This window comes from Vanacampus margaritifer, chromosome 1 (genome assembly GCF_051991255.1).
Source record: "Vanacampus margaritifer isolate UIUO_Vmar chromosome 1, RoL_Vmar_1.0, whole genome shotgun sequence".
Classification (NCBI taxonomy): Eukaryota; Metazoa; Chordata; class Actinopteri; order Syngnathiformes; family Syngnathidae; genus Vanacampus; species Vanacampus margaritifer.
Genome location: NC_135432.1, coordinates 12,462,695 through 12,476,406, shown reverse-complemented (window position 1 = coordinate 12,476,406; position 13,712 = coordinate 12,462,695). Strand labels below are relative to the sequence as shown.

Genomic DNA, 13,712 nt, shown 5'->3' with positions numbered 1-13,712 from the left:
CTAAAAGTAGGCCAGAGCTTGTTCCCTCAGCATGAGTCTCTTCTTCTTCATCCTGCGGTTCTGGAACCAAATCTTCACCTGCTGGTCGCTGAGGTTGAGCCGGTCGGAGAGCTCCCTCCGCCGCTGTCTGGTGATGAACTCATTCAGCATGAATTCGCCCTCCAGCTCGGCCAGTTGAAGTTTGGAATAAGGTTTGCGCTTCTTCCTGGTCCGCGTGTGCATCGGGTACCACGGGGCACCTGGATGAGGAAGAGGGGGAAGATGGTGAGGAGGGAGGGAGGGTGGGGAGGGGGGCGCATAACGCAAAATCACGGTCACCTCCAAGGTTATGGGGAGTCTGGAGGGGTGTCAGCTGCTCAACCTTCATTTACGTCTATAGAAATAGACACGAGGGATATTGAACTCTGCTTTAAATTAGAAATCAGAGAATTGCGAAGCCTAATGGAATTTTGTTTTATTTCTTCCACCAGATAGCATCTTTAGACCTTCAGCAATGAGCTCAAAAATAAAAAATAATCATACACAGCCGTGTGCATTTCTCATCTTCCTCCAGAGGGCTTTGTGTCACAGCAGAAACTTTTATTGTCGCAGTTAAAGTTGTATTAACGTGATAATTAACCCGTGCTTGCTTTATTTGCCAGTTTCTGAGCACGTTAAATTAGCGTTGAGTACACATGCAACAGATATTAATCCCGTTTACAAGTCATTAAAACAAGAGGGAGAAAACTCGTATGGAGGCAGTCAAGCGGGGCGGTACTCGCTGTTTTTTTTTTGTTTGTTTAGTTTTTTTAATTAAAGAGTGCGGTGGGCGACAAAAGTCATAGTCGAGGTGCATGCACGCGTGGGTGACAAAGATGCTTTCTTTTGGCTCCACGGTGGAGTGGACGCCCAAAAAAAAAAAAGCACATGGCGCGTGGAGTATTTTTAGGGCAACCCCTAGTGGCGTGTGCGCACCACGCAAGTCCTCCTGCAGTCTCCATAACATAGCAGCACTAATTGGCGCTTTTATACACTCGTGCATGTGCAGCCTAGCTAGATGTAAAGTACTCAAACGCACACGTATGATGTGAAAAGAGAAGCTGCACCCACCTCCGCCTGCGGCTATGTTGTTCGCATGGCTTCCCGGGGACACCAGGCTCTGCGTGTCGCTGGATGGGGGCTTGCTGCTCTCGTTGAGCAGGGACGAGCTGGAGTCGGACTCCATGGACTGACAGGACGGAGGGTCCTGCGTCAGCTGCTCGTTGCCGTACTCGTATTTGGCGAAGGCGGCTGCCGCGGCGGCGCCGGAGGCGGCTGCGGCGGCGCCAAGCCCGGCGTGCATCCCGTGCTCGGATGTTAGGGATGAGGAGGATGTGTCCCTCGCCCTGTCCTCCCGCTTGAGGCCACCTGAGCCCGAGCCCGAGCCGGAGCCGGAGCCCGAGCCTCCGCCACCCCCGCCGCCGCCGCCGCCGCCGCACGCCTCCCTGGCGCCGTTGCTGTAGTAACACTTGGCCTCCTCGGCTCTGCTGATCTCACACGAGCGGTTGAACGAGGGGTTAATGGAAACGGGGCTGCTGAAGTAGGACTGGGAGTATCCATTGCACGGCTCCGAAGGATTCCACGGGAGGGAGCAAACGTTGTCCCTCCTCGGGTAGGAGAGAGACGGTAGCCCCGCCAGTTGTCCCCCCGAGGCTCGAAAATTGGGGAAATAAAAGGTGTCTCCAGTGTGGATGTTTACCAAAGGTCCCACAAACCCCGGATTAAGGAGATTATGCTCGCCCATTTCCGCGGGCCCGACCAACAGCTTCTAGTTTATTGCAATCTGACATTTAACATAGTTAAACCTGGGGGGGCGCCTGATTGGTCGCCCTCAGACCACGTGTCTAGGCCAACTTCTGCTGCACGGGGTACCACCCACTCGCTCCGGCTCAGACAAAACAAAACATTAACTTCTCTATATCTGAGCTTTATATGCTTTTTAAAAAATACCATAAACCTTTTTATAAAATTCTACAATCTTGTTTCTTTCTTGACTTGAGTCATGAGACCAAAAGTAGCCAATTGCTGCTTTTTTTTCTTCCTTTTTCTTTTTCTTAAAGCGACCACACTAAAGGAGCTGGCCGTGGCCTCGTTTAATACCTTTACAAGCTGGCAAAAGTTTTTATTTTTTGTTAAATGCTCTATCTCATGAAAGCGTTTTTTTTTCCCCTCTTCTTCTCCTTCAATGAGGGTTTGCATGTGGCATCTTGTAGCAAATTATGGTTGAATTCCTTGTCACATAAAGACGTGATGTCCCAACTTTACAAGCTTGTTTTAAAAGAAAGGACTGATGCTCATTGCCGTATTTACAGTAAGAGGGGGTCAGCAGGTTGAAGCCAGTGGCTCTGTTAAAAAAAAAAAAAAAAAAAAATGGGGAGCAGTCTATAAGGTTACTTTAAGAGGGTATATTTCACGTAATATTCTATAGTACACCTCACATGAACAAGTTTAACACATCCCGCCTATAAAGCCCCACTGACTAACTCTGGTGGGATTGTTATCCCTCTCACAATTCTTTTATATGATTTTTTACAGGATAACAGGGGACACTTAACTGATTCAGAGTTTCCGTCTGCGCTAATTAGTTGATTTGTGGAGTCACTTCGACAGACCTTGCACAAAGAAAATTTGTTGGGATCTTGAATTAAAAAAAATAACATTAAAAAAATAAACAACTTTCACAAAAACTTGAAATGAAAGAAAGCACAATAACTTTGTTTCAGCATTGTGTCCGTGCCTCTCTTTATCATTTAACTGCCCCACACGCTCAAACATTCACACGGAACTTTCACAGCCAGGCCCACAAATGGACACTAAAATCCATCATAGCTTGTAGTATTAATTCAGCAACAATTGTACAGGCACCAAATTGTTAATTGCCTCAACGACAAATAATTAACATGATATCAAAAAGTAATTAAAAAGTAACAATGACAGTAAAAAACAAAACTTCTGCAATAATAACGGTTATCCAAATTAAGATGATTAGGTCATGAGTATTAGACAAAAATAAATAAATAAAAACTAAAAGACAGCTGTAATCGCAAAAGCGGCGCGCATGTATGATCAAGCCAAGTTCATGGTTGCTTGAACTTGGTTTTGAACTCAAAATAGACGATTTTGTCTCAGTCAAAGTTTACAAACAAATACTTTACATCGCTCCAAATGTTGTGGATAATTATAAAGAATGCATTTCAACGTTGTGCACTTTTTGTGTGCGTGCGTGTCCTGCGTCAACTATATGGCCTAAAAAAAAAATGCAAGGAATCAAAATCAAAAATAAATAAACTAATTACAAGTGTGTCATTAGCAACTATATGTGCTGGCTGCTGCGTGTGCATTGCTTTAAAATGTGATCGTTACGTGCTCCAAATGTGCTAGTGCAGTGTTATGTGAGAACTGCAGCATCCGTTCTAACAATATTTGAGGAACTTTTTTTTTTTTTTTTTTTGCAAGCCAGTCGACATTTGAGAGCAGAAAGCTATGTTGTATCTCATCGCACTACACGTGGCATAAATAGAACTACAAGTGCAAATCGGTGGATTCTGGCCAGTTTCTTCTATACGTCGCTACTTCTGCTGCCGAGCTATTGCGTATCTTTAATCACAGCTAATGCTCTGCTCTTACGAGGAGCGTTAATGCATCTTGGTCGCGCTTCAAACCTTCCAATAATAAATAGCAGAAGCCAAAGAATCCAGTGTGACGTTTACTACAAAATGGCAGCAGCAGCAGCAGCAGCCATATGGGCGTGAGGAGACACGAAGGCTGAAGTCTTTACCTTGGAGAGAAGGAGGGCCATGTGTTGGGTGTCCTCCGGTACTCTGCTCCCAAACGTCCGCATTTGACTTTCAAACTAGTTCGGGTCTGCTCGGGGCATCGCCTGCCTGCTCTGGATGATGTCATGCCTGGCTCCCGCACAGATCCATTTGCCTTTTGCTCTCATTAAAGGCGAAAAAAAAAGAAGAAGAAAAAAAAAAGAAGCCCAAGTATATCGAGCATAGAGACAGTCAAGGTCACTGTCTAGTACACCGTCTCCTCGATAATGGAATTAGCCTCCTGGAATCCATTGGTCGTGGCCAGACAGGGCAATAGCCCCAAACAAAGGGCCTTTCTTTCCATTTTCTCTCTTTGATTCGGTGAAGGCAGGTTGTTATGGCCTTGTGCAATCGCTTTTAAAGCTCCCTCCAAGGGAGAGAAGCAGCCGGAGGAACCGCACAAGCAAGTGCTAAAGTTTAACTTGAAAACTACTTGGCATGATCTTTTAAACTGCCCCACAAAAACGACCACAACAACAACGGACGCAAACATAAATAATACATGAGCGTGATGAAAATAATATATATATTTTTTTTTTAATGAGAAACAAAAAGTGTGTTTAATAATAGTTACTTGTTAAAAAAAAGAAAAGAAAAATAATTTAGGATTAAAGTGGTTCCGTTGTCATGCAATAATTCAACGTCGGATTGAACTTGACCGTCACTTTGGAAAAAAATTAAAGTTATCAGTGCAATATTTGGAGAAAAAAAGCACGTTTGCAAAAGCAAATAATTTAACTAAATTGTTATATTTTAATAGGCTCCAGCGACCCTTGTGAGGACAAGCAGTTAAGAAAACGGATGGATTATATTTTATTTAGTCTTGTAAATCTATATTGTAGTGTAGACAATTTCTCTTTAAAAAAAAAAATGGTTTTAGTGGACGGGAATTTTGCATTTAGTTTTTTCACACAAGCATTTTCAAACAAAATTAAAATGTACATCACAATGCGCCATTAAACACCATGCAACACTTTCTAAAGTGTTATTATCAGAGCGGACTTTTAAAAATCTACCATAAATGAAGTTCAAAACTGAAAGCCTTCCGGATACAACCAATGACATATTTTGTTAAAAAAAAAAACTAAAAGAAAAAAAGCGTTATATTTATTTTCTGGCATTTACATTAAAAGGTCAATAAATTAGAATGTGTGAAAACAAAAGTGAGCTGAACTTCAACTCTAAACAGGCATTCATTCACCTGGATAAAATTGTGTTTCTGCCCCAAACCACATCTGTGGAATTTTTTTTCTTGCTTTCCCAAAGAGTCCATTCTAAAGTAAAAAAGTACGAAACATAAACACAAGGCGAGCAAATCACAACTGTGCAAAGCTCACATTTTTGCTTCCATAGCAGCAGGCAGCACTTCCTGATATTTTCCTCTGGTCACCACCAGAGGTTATCAGCCCCCTTTTCATGGCTCTCACAGAGGCCTGCAGCTCCACCCCCCACCTCCCACCCCCGCACCCTCCCACCACTACTGCACAGTCACACACACACTCAAACACACACACACATACGTTTACAAATGAAACTAGCATTCTTTAGCTATTTAAAACAAAATCTGTCTAAATTACAATACACGTATACATTCATTGCGTGCACGTATAATTAAAAAAAATATGGGGTGCTACGTACGATTTTTAAAATCACACAAAATCATTTCAGGAGGGAATTTATTATTCAGTGACGCTACAAGGCAGTAAAAAAAAAAACTACAGTGTAGTTTTGTATGCTAGCACTCAAGTTGTTGACATGTTCTCAAGTTTGCACATTTAATCTCAAATTTTCCAGCGTGAGCACGTGAGTGCTGAGAATGCATATAAGTAGATATATTAAATTAAAAAAAAGATAACAACAAGGTTTCAAACTTGACAAATAGCTTGATGTATATCACGGATATTTGAGTTGTATCATATTTATTTCAATTAATCTATTTTACAAAGTCACAAAAGACAGCAGCTTCCAAAATAAACATTCACAACTGTTCATTTATGTTATGTGGCCATACGAAAATACGCTATTGGCAGCATAATGTTGAACAAGTTTGTACACGTTATAATTTAAATAACATCGTTCAATGCACTGAGAAAACGAGCATGCGCGTAATCAAATTGCAATAATAATAAAAAGCATTTGAAATTTTCTTCGTAACTGCGCAAAAGTTCTCAGGACAGTTGTGAGGTAGAAATACGAGTAGCCCGCTAGCAGGTAGCCTACTGGAGGGGGGAAAGTCCATGCATCCATACCTTTCATGCTTCCTATTAGATATTGACTTGCTGCTGCTCGCTGTGAGACGTTCAACGTCCTACCTGTGCTGCGGACTCCACGATGTTCACCTCACGATGCACTCCTAGCAGAAGATGCACTTTTTTTTTTGCAGGACTTCTGTCAAAAGAGCAAAAAGACAAAAGAGCAGAGACCAAATGTTAATGCAAGGCCCCGAGAGATGGTCAGAAATGCGGTCAGAGGATTTCGCTCGACTTCCCCTTTTTTATGTATTTATGGCATGTCATTAAGCTTGTCTGTCTAGACGGGGAAATAACACCTTGTTTGCCCACAAACAAACCGCCTGCACCGGTGTCCAGCCCCCTATTTATTATGCACAATCTGCCGCCATGTCAAGGTCAAAGTGACTGCATAGTCATGGTCAAGGGTAAAATCTGGCGAGCCACAACTTTTTTTGCACAACAACTTCAAAAAGTGCAGGCACAAAAACAACGACATCTTGGATTGCAATCAACAAAATGTGGTGAAGATGGAGGAGGGGGGAAAAAAAGTTTGAGTGCAGGCAACAAATGGCCAAGCAGATTGCAACTCAGCTATAATGACAGCTTATTTTATTTTTAACTGGATATGTCTCTACATTGCACTCATCAAATAAATCCAGGCAGGAAAATAGTAATAATGTCAAACACTTATCGATTATTCAGACCAATAAAAGTGCAAATGAAAAACCTGGGGTAATAGAAATTCATCTAAAGTTGCTTTCAGTTGCCGTGGAGAGTCACTACAAACTTTGGACTTTTCTATACTGCAAGTTTACATTTGAGAAGTTCGGCCACATGGACCACAAGGCGTGCATGTGGCAAACACATTTGGCTAAACTAAAAAGAACCTGCACTGCACTTGCGCCATATTTTTTTCCTGCACGTGAATTTATGCCACAGTTCATTAAATTTGGCTAAAAACAAAACAAAAAAATCTTTGTTTGGTGTTGTAAGTGAAATAACACTTGAACCGGAGAAACTATAACGAAGCCTCAAATTCAATGCAATTCTCACCTGCGTCTATTCCTCGAAATCTTCATCTTGAATTGAGTCGAAATGGGAATATAAATATATATATATTCTAAATACGTGGGATATAGCTTATGAAGTGCACCATCAGCAGCGTGTATGCAAATTGTCAACTGCGTGGAATTGCGTAAAATTACTTCTCAACTAACAAGAACATATTAAATTATGAACTGCCCAAAATATTATATAATTAAAAATATATATTTTGTTAAAGCACCAACAAAGAGCAAATTAGACAAGGAAGAAATTTTCTTTCTGCATACACGTTTATGGGCCATTTAATATATGTGCAACAACAAACAAGTCCGACTAGAAAATGTGAAACTACTGTAGTACACCGTTTTAGAAGTGCAAACTGCAAATAGAAAGAATAGCATAATAATTAGAATGTGTTTTGAAAACAACAACAGCAAAGGAGAAAGGAAAGCACACAAATAGCTAGTTGTTTTCTACTTTTCGCAAAACAAACATTGCAGCCGCATTTGCAGCCATTTTGTAGCGGTAAATCCGGCCAACTAATACAATAATATACACCACATCAAACTACAAAATACAAATAAAATAAAACAAAGTAAAAATAAAACAAAATAAAAACAGATGAAAAATAGCATGTCATAATTAGAAACTACTGTATTTTAAAAGAAGCACAAAGAACAAAAGCGAGAGTATCGAAAACAATTTCACTTGAGAAATGACAGGCCATTTAGTAGATGTGCAACAGCAAATATGTCCGGCTAGAAAATGTACACACGGCGGCCTGTTAGCGGAAGACAACAAGACGCCGCGTCGTGTGACGCCATGATGCCTGATAAGAGTTTTTATAAATCCGGCTCCATCAACCGGGCATGCGTGACGCCCACGTACGACGTGGCGGAGTAAGAGTGTCTGCCAGTGGCTGAGTGATTTGAATATTTGATCAATTTCATGATCATTTATTTATAAAACGATAAGGGGATAGTGCAGAAAAGTTAGACGCTTGGCACGACACAAATAAAACGAGCGTGCATCCATGTGTAATACTCACTGACTTTAATGGTTTACAATCATTGCAGATGCATGACAGAATCCCTCTTTGACAAAAAATAAAAATAAAGAGAAAAAAAAAGAGAGAACATACAGGTACTGGGTACTCTAGTTTACAGTTCGGCCATACTACGTAATATGAATTAAATAATAAAAAGGCATTGCACTACACAGATAAACAACATCGCAGCCTTAGAACATACAGTCCCACCAAGAGGATTTTAAATTCAACGGGAATAATAAAATAAATCGTGGCACCCAAAATACTCCTCTTTTTATTTTATTTTATTTTTTTTGTCGTCGAGGATGTTAAAAGTCTTTTGGGTGCAACCTGACAAACATTCCTGTCTGTATGGCAATTATTCCCCTCTTCCCCCCAAAAAATAAAATCAAATTAAAGTCAGCAAACAGTCATGTTCTTTTAAAACCGTCATGGGTCCTTTTGTGATTTGGTTCGGAGAGAAGAAATAAGAAAATAATAATAATAAAAAAGAAAACACGCAATACTTGACTTTGAAATACAGATATCGTTTTAAATATTATATATTTATATATGTACAGTCATATAAAACAAATATGGAGTCATTTTTCAGCATTTTCACAGTTTTTAGAGACTTGATCTCTAAATTGAAATCGTTCGGGCCGTGTGGTGTTTTGATGGCGATGGAAGTTAAATTAAAAACAACCCAGATGATCTTTTCTATATCTTCTTTCCGATGCGGGAGGTAAATAAGATGCAGGGAGTTGGAGCGATCTCATCAAGTGGTGTGCAGGTGATTGCTCTTGGATTTACTGACGAATTTCTTCTCCTTGACCCGTCGGTTCTGGAACCAGATGGTGACTTGGCGCTCTGAGAGGTTGGTGGCGGCCGAGATGCGCCTTCTCTTGTCTTTGGTGATGAACTTGCTGGCCGCGTACTCCTTTTCCAGCTCCTTCAGCTGCACCTTGGTGTAGGGGACTCGCTTTTTACGGCCGCGCCGGTAACTGCTCACCTCGGGCGGCAGGGGCACCACATCTGCATGCGGGAGGGAAGCAGAGAAGGACAAGGTCAAATGCGCATCCATAAAGGCGCACAAATGTCACCTGCCGATGGCGAGCAGACGACGAAATAAACGCAAGGCGACAATGTTTATGAATGCTTTCACCGCTCATAAAATTATTCATCATGGCATCTGCATGCATGGGCGCGCATTTGGTGGGCAAACACGCAACGGCTGCAATTAATGCAAGGAGAATACGTTCGTTCGTTTCTCTATCTCTCTATCTATCTATCTCTCCATCTATCTATCCATCTATCCATCTATCATATCAGAGTCCAATTCCGCCTATGCTGCACGTCAATATCGAACTTGCTGAGCTAAACTAAAGCGGTGGCATGTGATTTGTGCACAGAGGTGTCCCAAGGAATTGTGGGTAATACTGTCAAGCACAAACAATAGCAGTGGAAGCACACAGGGCCCTGACAGCGACACTGCGTTGAGAAAATGGGCCATTTGTCAGCGCCTAAAAGTCGGTTTTGCGTAAAAAGGCTCCACAAGTGAATGAGGAAGCTTATTTATTAAAGTTGTCGATATTTTCAATGTGTTATGTCAACATTTCCTCCTTTTAAATGGATATTAAAATCTTCAGAAAGCATAAGGACGTAATATGGGTCGTGATAGGACAACAAAAAAAAGATTTTTTGAATTATTATCGTTCTAAATGGCGCATGTGCCTTATGGACTGAATGTTAGTCAACACGCATGTTCATGATGGCACTAAACTGCTAATTGGAGCTTCTTGGGTGCCTGGCATGTCATCTTGCAGCAAAACACTGCATATGCGTGCGTGGAGCAGGGCGTGTGTGTAATTTTTTTCCCTTGCATGGGTCTTGCGTGGCTCTTTTTCCATTGTGGAGGAAGGTAAATATTACATTTGGGAAGTTGGTTACACGTATATAAATATCCTCGTTTGAGACATTAATACTAATAAAAGCAGTATTATAAAGAGCTTATAATAGAGATTAGTGGTCATGTGTGTTAATTTATATGAGACAGAATCATATAAGAAGGGTTTCCAATGAACAATTTTTGTGTGCAACGTGAAGCCGAAGTGTGTGTGTGTGAGTGTAAGTATAAGTGTGCGTGTGTGTGAGTGTGTGTAAGTGTGTGTGTAACACAAGTGGGTCCTGATATATGCAACACATCACAGGGCGTTGAGGTTTATTGGCACAGTCCAAACAAGCTAAGTCACTATCTTGTCATAAAGGGGGCAAAGGTTTGTACTGCTCTTCCTAATTCTGCGTGACTGAAACTCAACTTGTGTTCATCCATCACATGACCTGAAAAAAAAAAAAAAAAAAGAAGCTTGCTTTCTCAGGTCACATCATTAAGTGCACTGTAACTCACTTTTTCATTTTGTGAGAGCACGCATGGGGTTTGCTGCATGTCAAGTTGAAGGGCAATGCAGCCTTAAAATAGCAAAGTCCATTTGAGAAATAAATAAACGGAGGTTGGGACGTGTTTGTTTGTCCAGCATGCACGTTCGGGGGGGACTCCTCTGTATGTGTTGCTGGATTTTCTAGTGGAATAGAATGGCATTAAAAAAAATACACACAAAAATACTAGAATGTAAACAACGTGGTGACGTTTAAAATAGCCCCGATGACTGTGTTCCAAACAAAAGGGGAGATTGATGGCATGGAGGGGTGGGGGGAGAGGGGGGTAAAAAGGGAGAAGGGGAAAAAAAAGTCATTGTGATTTACCTGGAAACGGCGACTTCCACAGATGACTGGACTGCGTCTGGTCCTTGGAGCAGTACACCTGCCCATCCCAGCCATTGGAGAGAGCCCAGTGCTGGTAGCCCTCCATGGGGATGAGGGCGTCGTGTCGCGGCTCGGGGTGGCCACTGATGCCGGGCACCACCGACACGTCCAGATATCCCGGCACGGCCTGGTACGAGCTGGCGAAGCTGGGGTAGAAGGCAAACTCTTTGGCCCGGCTCGACAGCTCCTCGGTGGGCAGCGCCGTGCCGGGCTCGGCGTATTTGTCCGCGGGGTGGTACGAGCACGGCTTCTGCTGCAAGTTGACGTTGTGCGAGTGGGAGAGCCGACAGCCGTAGTAGGGGCCCCCGAACGGGTAGCCGTAGCTGAGCGAGGCGCCCGAGGACGACTGCGGGGCGGGACACTGGCGAGAGCTGTCCGGCGAGGAAATATCCGAGTAGACGGAGCCTTGGTGGCTCGCGATGGTGCCGGAGTGCCGTCCCAGGGCGGGGTGCGACATCAGGTCCCTGCAGTGGGTCGCGGGGCAATTACCGCTCAGTCCCTCCATTGTTTGGCTTTTACTCGGGCCGCTTTCATTCGGGCTTTTTTCATAAACGTACATCAAGGTGTCCGCCCAGCGTGGATGCACAAGCAGCGAAGTCGTCATATCAGGGGCTGCCGATGCTTTTTAAAAGTCGACTTCTCCAAGACGGACACCTCATTTCCAACTACATTTTACACCCGGCGCATGCGCACACGGGCGCCCCTCGTGTGTCCACTTCATTAAGGATGTGGCACGTGATACGCTAACAGGTCCTCGGCTGCGCACACACAGGCACAGTGAGCCAGTCAGCCAGATGAGCCCTTTAAAGAGCCACTGGCTCGCATGTCAGCGCTTCTCTTGCGCGCCACGCGGCGCTGCCATTGGCTCCGAGCGGCCAGCCTCACTCCCTTAAAGGGAAGTTTGCTCACTGGGGCGATAGCTGCAAATGAAAACAATCTGTGCATTTTAGCCGGCTTCCAAGCACCGCAAGAGGCCATAATGAGCAAAAAGCAGCACAATACAACACTTCGGAATCTTCCGAAATGCCTTGCGAGTATGCGTAAAAGTGTCTTTCGATCTGTTTGGTGCTTTTAGGGGGGGGGGGGGGGGAACAAAGTGGTGGTTCAATTCACATTCTATAATAGTCAGATTGTCTTTCAAAAGGCATAACGAGTCCGTGAATGTGTTTAAAAAGTTGCAAAGGCAGTCATTACATGCAACAATGAACATCAATCACACTTGATATTCATCATTCTAAACCGTTCAAAAGGCTTTTGGAGGTGCGTAACAGTGCACTTACCTGTTGATATGAGAAATGATGTAGTCAAAGAGCAAAAAGCATTCCATTGCATGTATTTCGTCCCAATATTACTATTTAAATAGTCTTTAAAAACGCGCAGCTTGGCTAAATAGGAAATAAGCAAATATGCACCATGTGAAAACATATTTGAAAAAATCTGAAGATTAAAAAAACTACTTTCAAAGTGGATACATAAATGTCTCCTGAGAGAATATTTACAAATAAACAATTGTTTTAGTGTTATTTTGCGTCTATATTACTTTATCTAACGTCCTAAATTATCTACCAATCTGGAATAAATAACCAAATAAAAAGAAATTGAAAGTACTATTTGAAATATAAACATCTGAGAGCTGCTGTGCACGCAAACAGACATAGAAAATCAAATAAATTGTCACAAATCAATTTAAACATAAATATGCTTCAACAAGCCATTTCCTAGAATGCCTTTAAAAAAAAAAACGCTAATAATGATTATTTGAGAGAGAAACAGTCCCGTGTATGCGTGTTGATAAATGATACGGCTTAACTAAGCCCATCTATAATTACTATAGGTATAACTATAGGCTATATACACGCATACACACACGCACACAAACACATACGATTTCATATATATATATATTTGTGATGTTATTGTGCCTTTACGCAGGTTACATTTTAAAATTTAAGGGATATAGCTTTTAGCACTGCTAACGTTACCATTTCAAAAAAAAAAAAAAGTGCATGATGCATTTTCACTGCAGTATAGGAAAGTGATCCTGCTGCATTCAGCGTCATGGTTGTGGACGCTGCAGGCCCCCTGAAAAATAAGAACAAGGAGAGGATTGTGTTTTTAATTAGACGCCATGCTAGAAGTGCACAAGTATTTGACAACATGCTTTTATTAAACCCACTCGCGTCCCAGTGTTAAGAAAGGCACAAAAAATGCGAATGTTTATTTGGAAAGACTAGTCGAGGAAGATTTATTTTTGGAGGATTTTGGAGGCTTGTGTGCAGAATGTAATGATAAAGGGGATTTTTTTATTTTTTTTTGCACTGCCTGGCTCATGATTCGCTTGTCATATGAAGCCGCCTGACCAGCGAAGAGCGTCCTTAGTTGATCACCATTTTTTTTTTGCTGTGCTGACTTGTCATGGGAAATGTGGCCGTGGTGTGCGCGTGCACGCCACTAAGGAAGCAGAGCCCCTCTTGTCCTTTTGAGGAGAGGGACTAAAGCTCTTTTGTCTTAAGGAAAAACACAAGCACGAAGGGCGCATAGGCGGCAGCTGCACGGAAGTCCAAGGTCAAGGTAAAAAACGCAGACAAACAGGGTCGTAATCAGAGTCTAGACAGACAAGAATGAACTTCACACTATGCAAACTCGTTGTTATTTGGAGGCGCTTATACTCGCAAACATTTGCTGTGTGTGAAGGCAACTCCTCATCATCCCGAGTTGATCCACAATTGGAAGTGCTGCTGCATTATATGAGGA

The 13,712-nt window shown here is 42.4% G+C and overlaps 2 protein-coding genes across 3 annotated transcripts in view; both read right to left on the bottom strand.

The window, feature by feature from the left end:
- Nucleotides 1-1,762, bottom strand: hoxc12a (homeobox C12a). The gene is made up of 2 exons (XM_077578709.1): nucleotides 1,090-1,762; nucleotides 1-239 (listed from the first exon to the last, which is right to left on the bottom strand). Exons 1-2 carry the CDS (start codon nucleotides 1,760-1,762, stop codon nucleotides 1-3), a joined length of 912 nt encoding a protein of 303 aa, XP_077434835.1.
- A 6,384-nt stretch (nucleotides 1,763-8,146) lies between these two features.
- Nucleotides 8,147-13,712, bottom strand: part of hoxc13a (homeobox C13a) — a 46,116-nt gene continuing 40,550 nt past the window's right edge. For both annotated transcript variants that reach the window (XM_077551354.1, XM_077551363.1), the window contains exons 3-4: nucleotides 10,899-13,040; nucleotides 8,147-9,170 (exon numbers count right to left, since the gene is read on the bottom strand). In XM_077551354.1, coding sequence (XP_077407480.1) covers nucleotides 8,914-9,170; nucleotides 10,899-11,562 — 921 coding nt within the window. In that variant the 5' untranslated portion in view covers nucleotides 11,563-13,040 and the 3' untranslated portion in view covers nucleotides 8,147-8,913. The remainder of the gene's footprint in view (nucleotides 9,171-10,898; nucleotides 13,041-13,712) is intronic.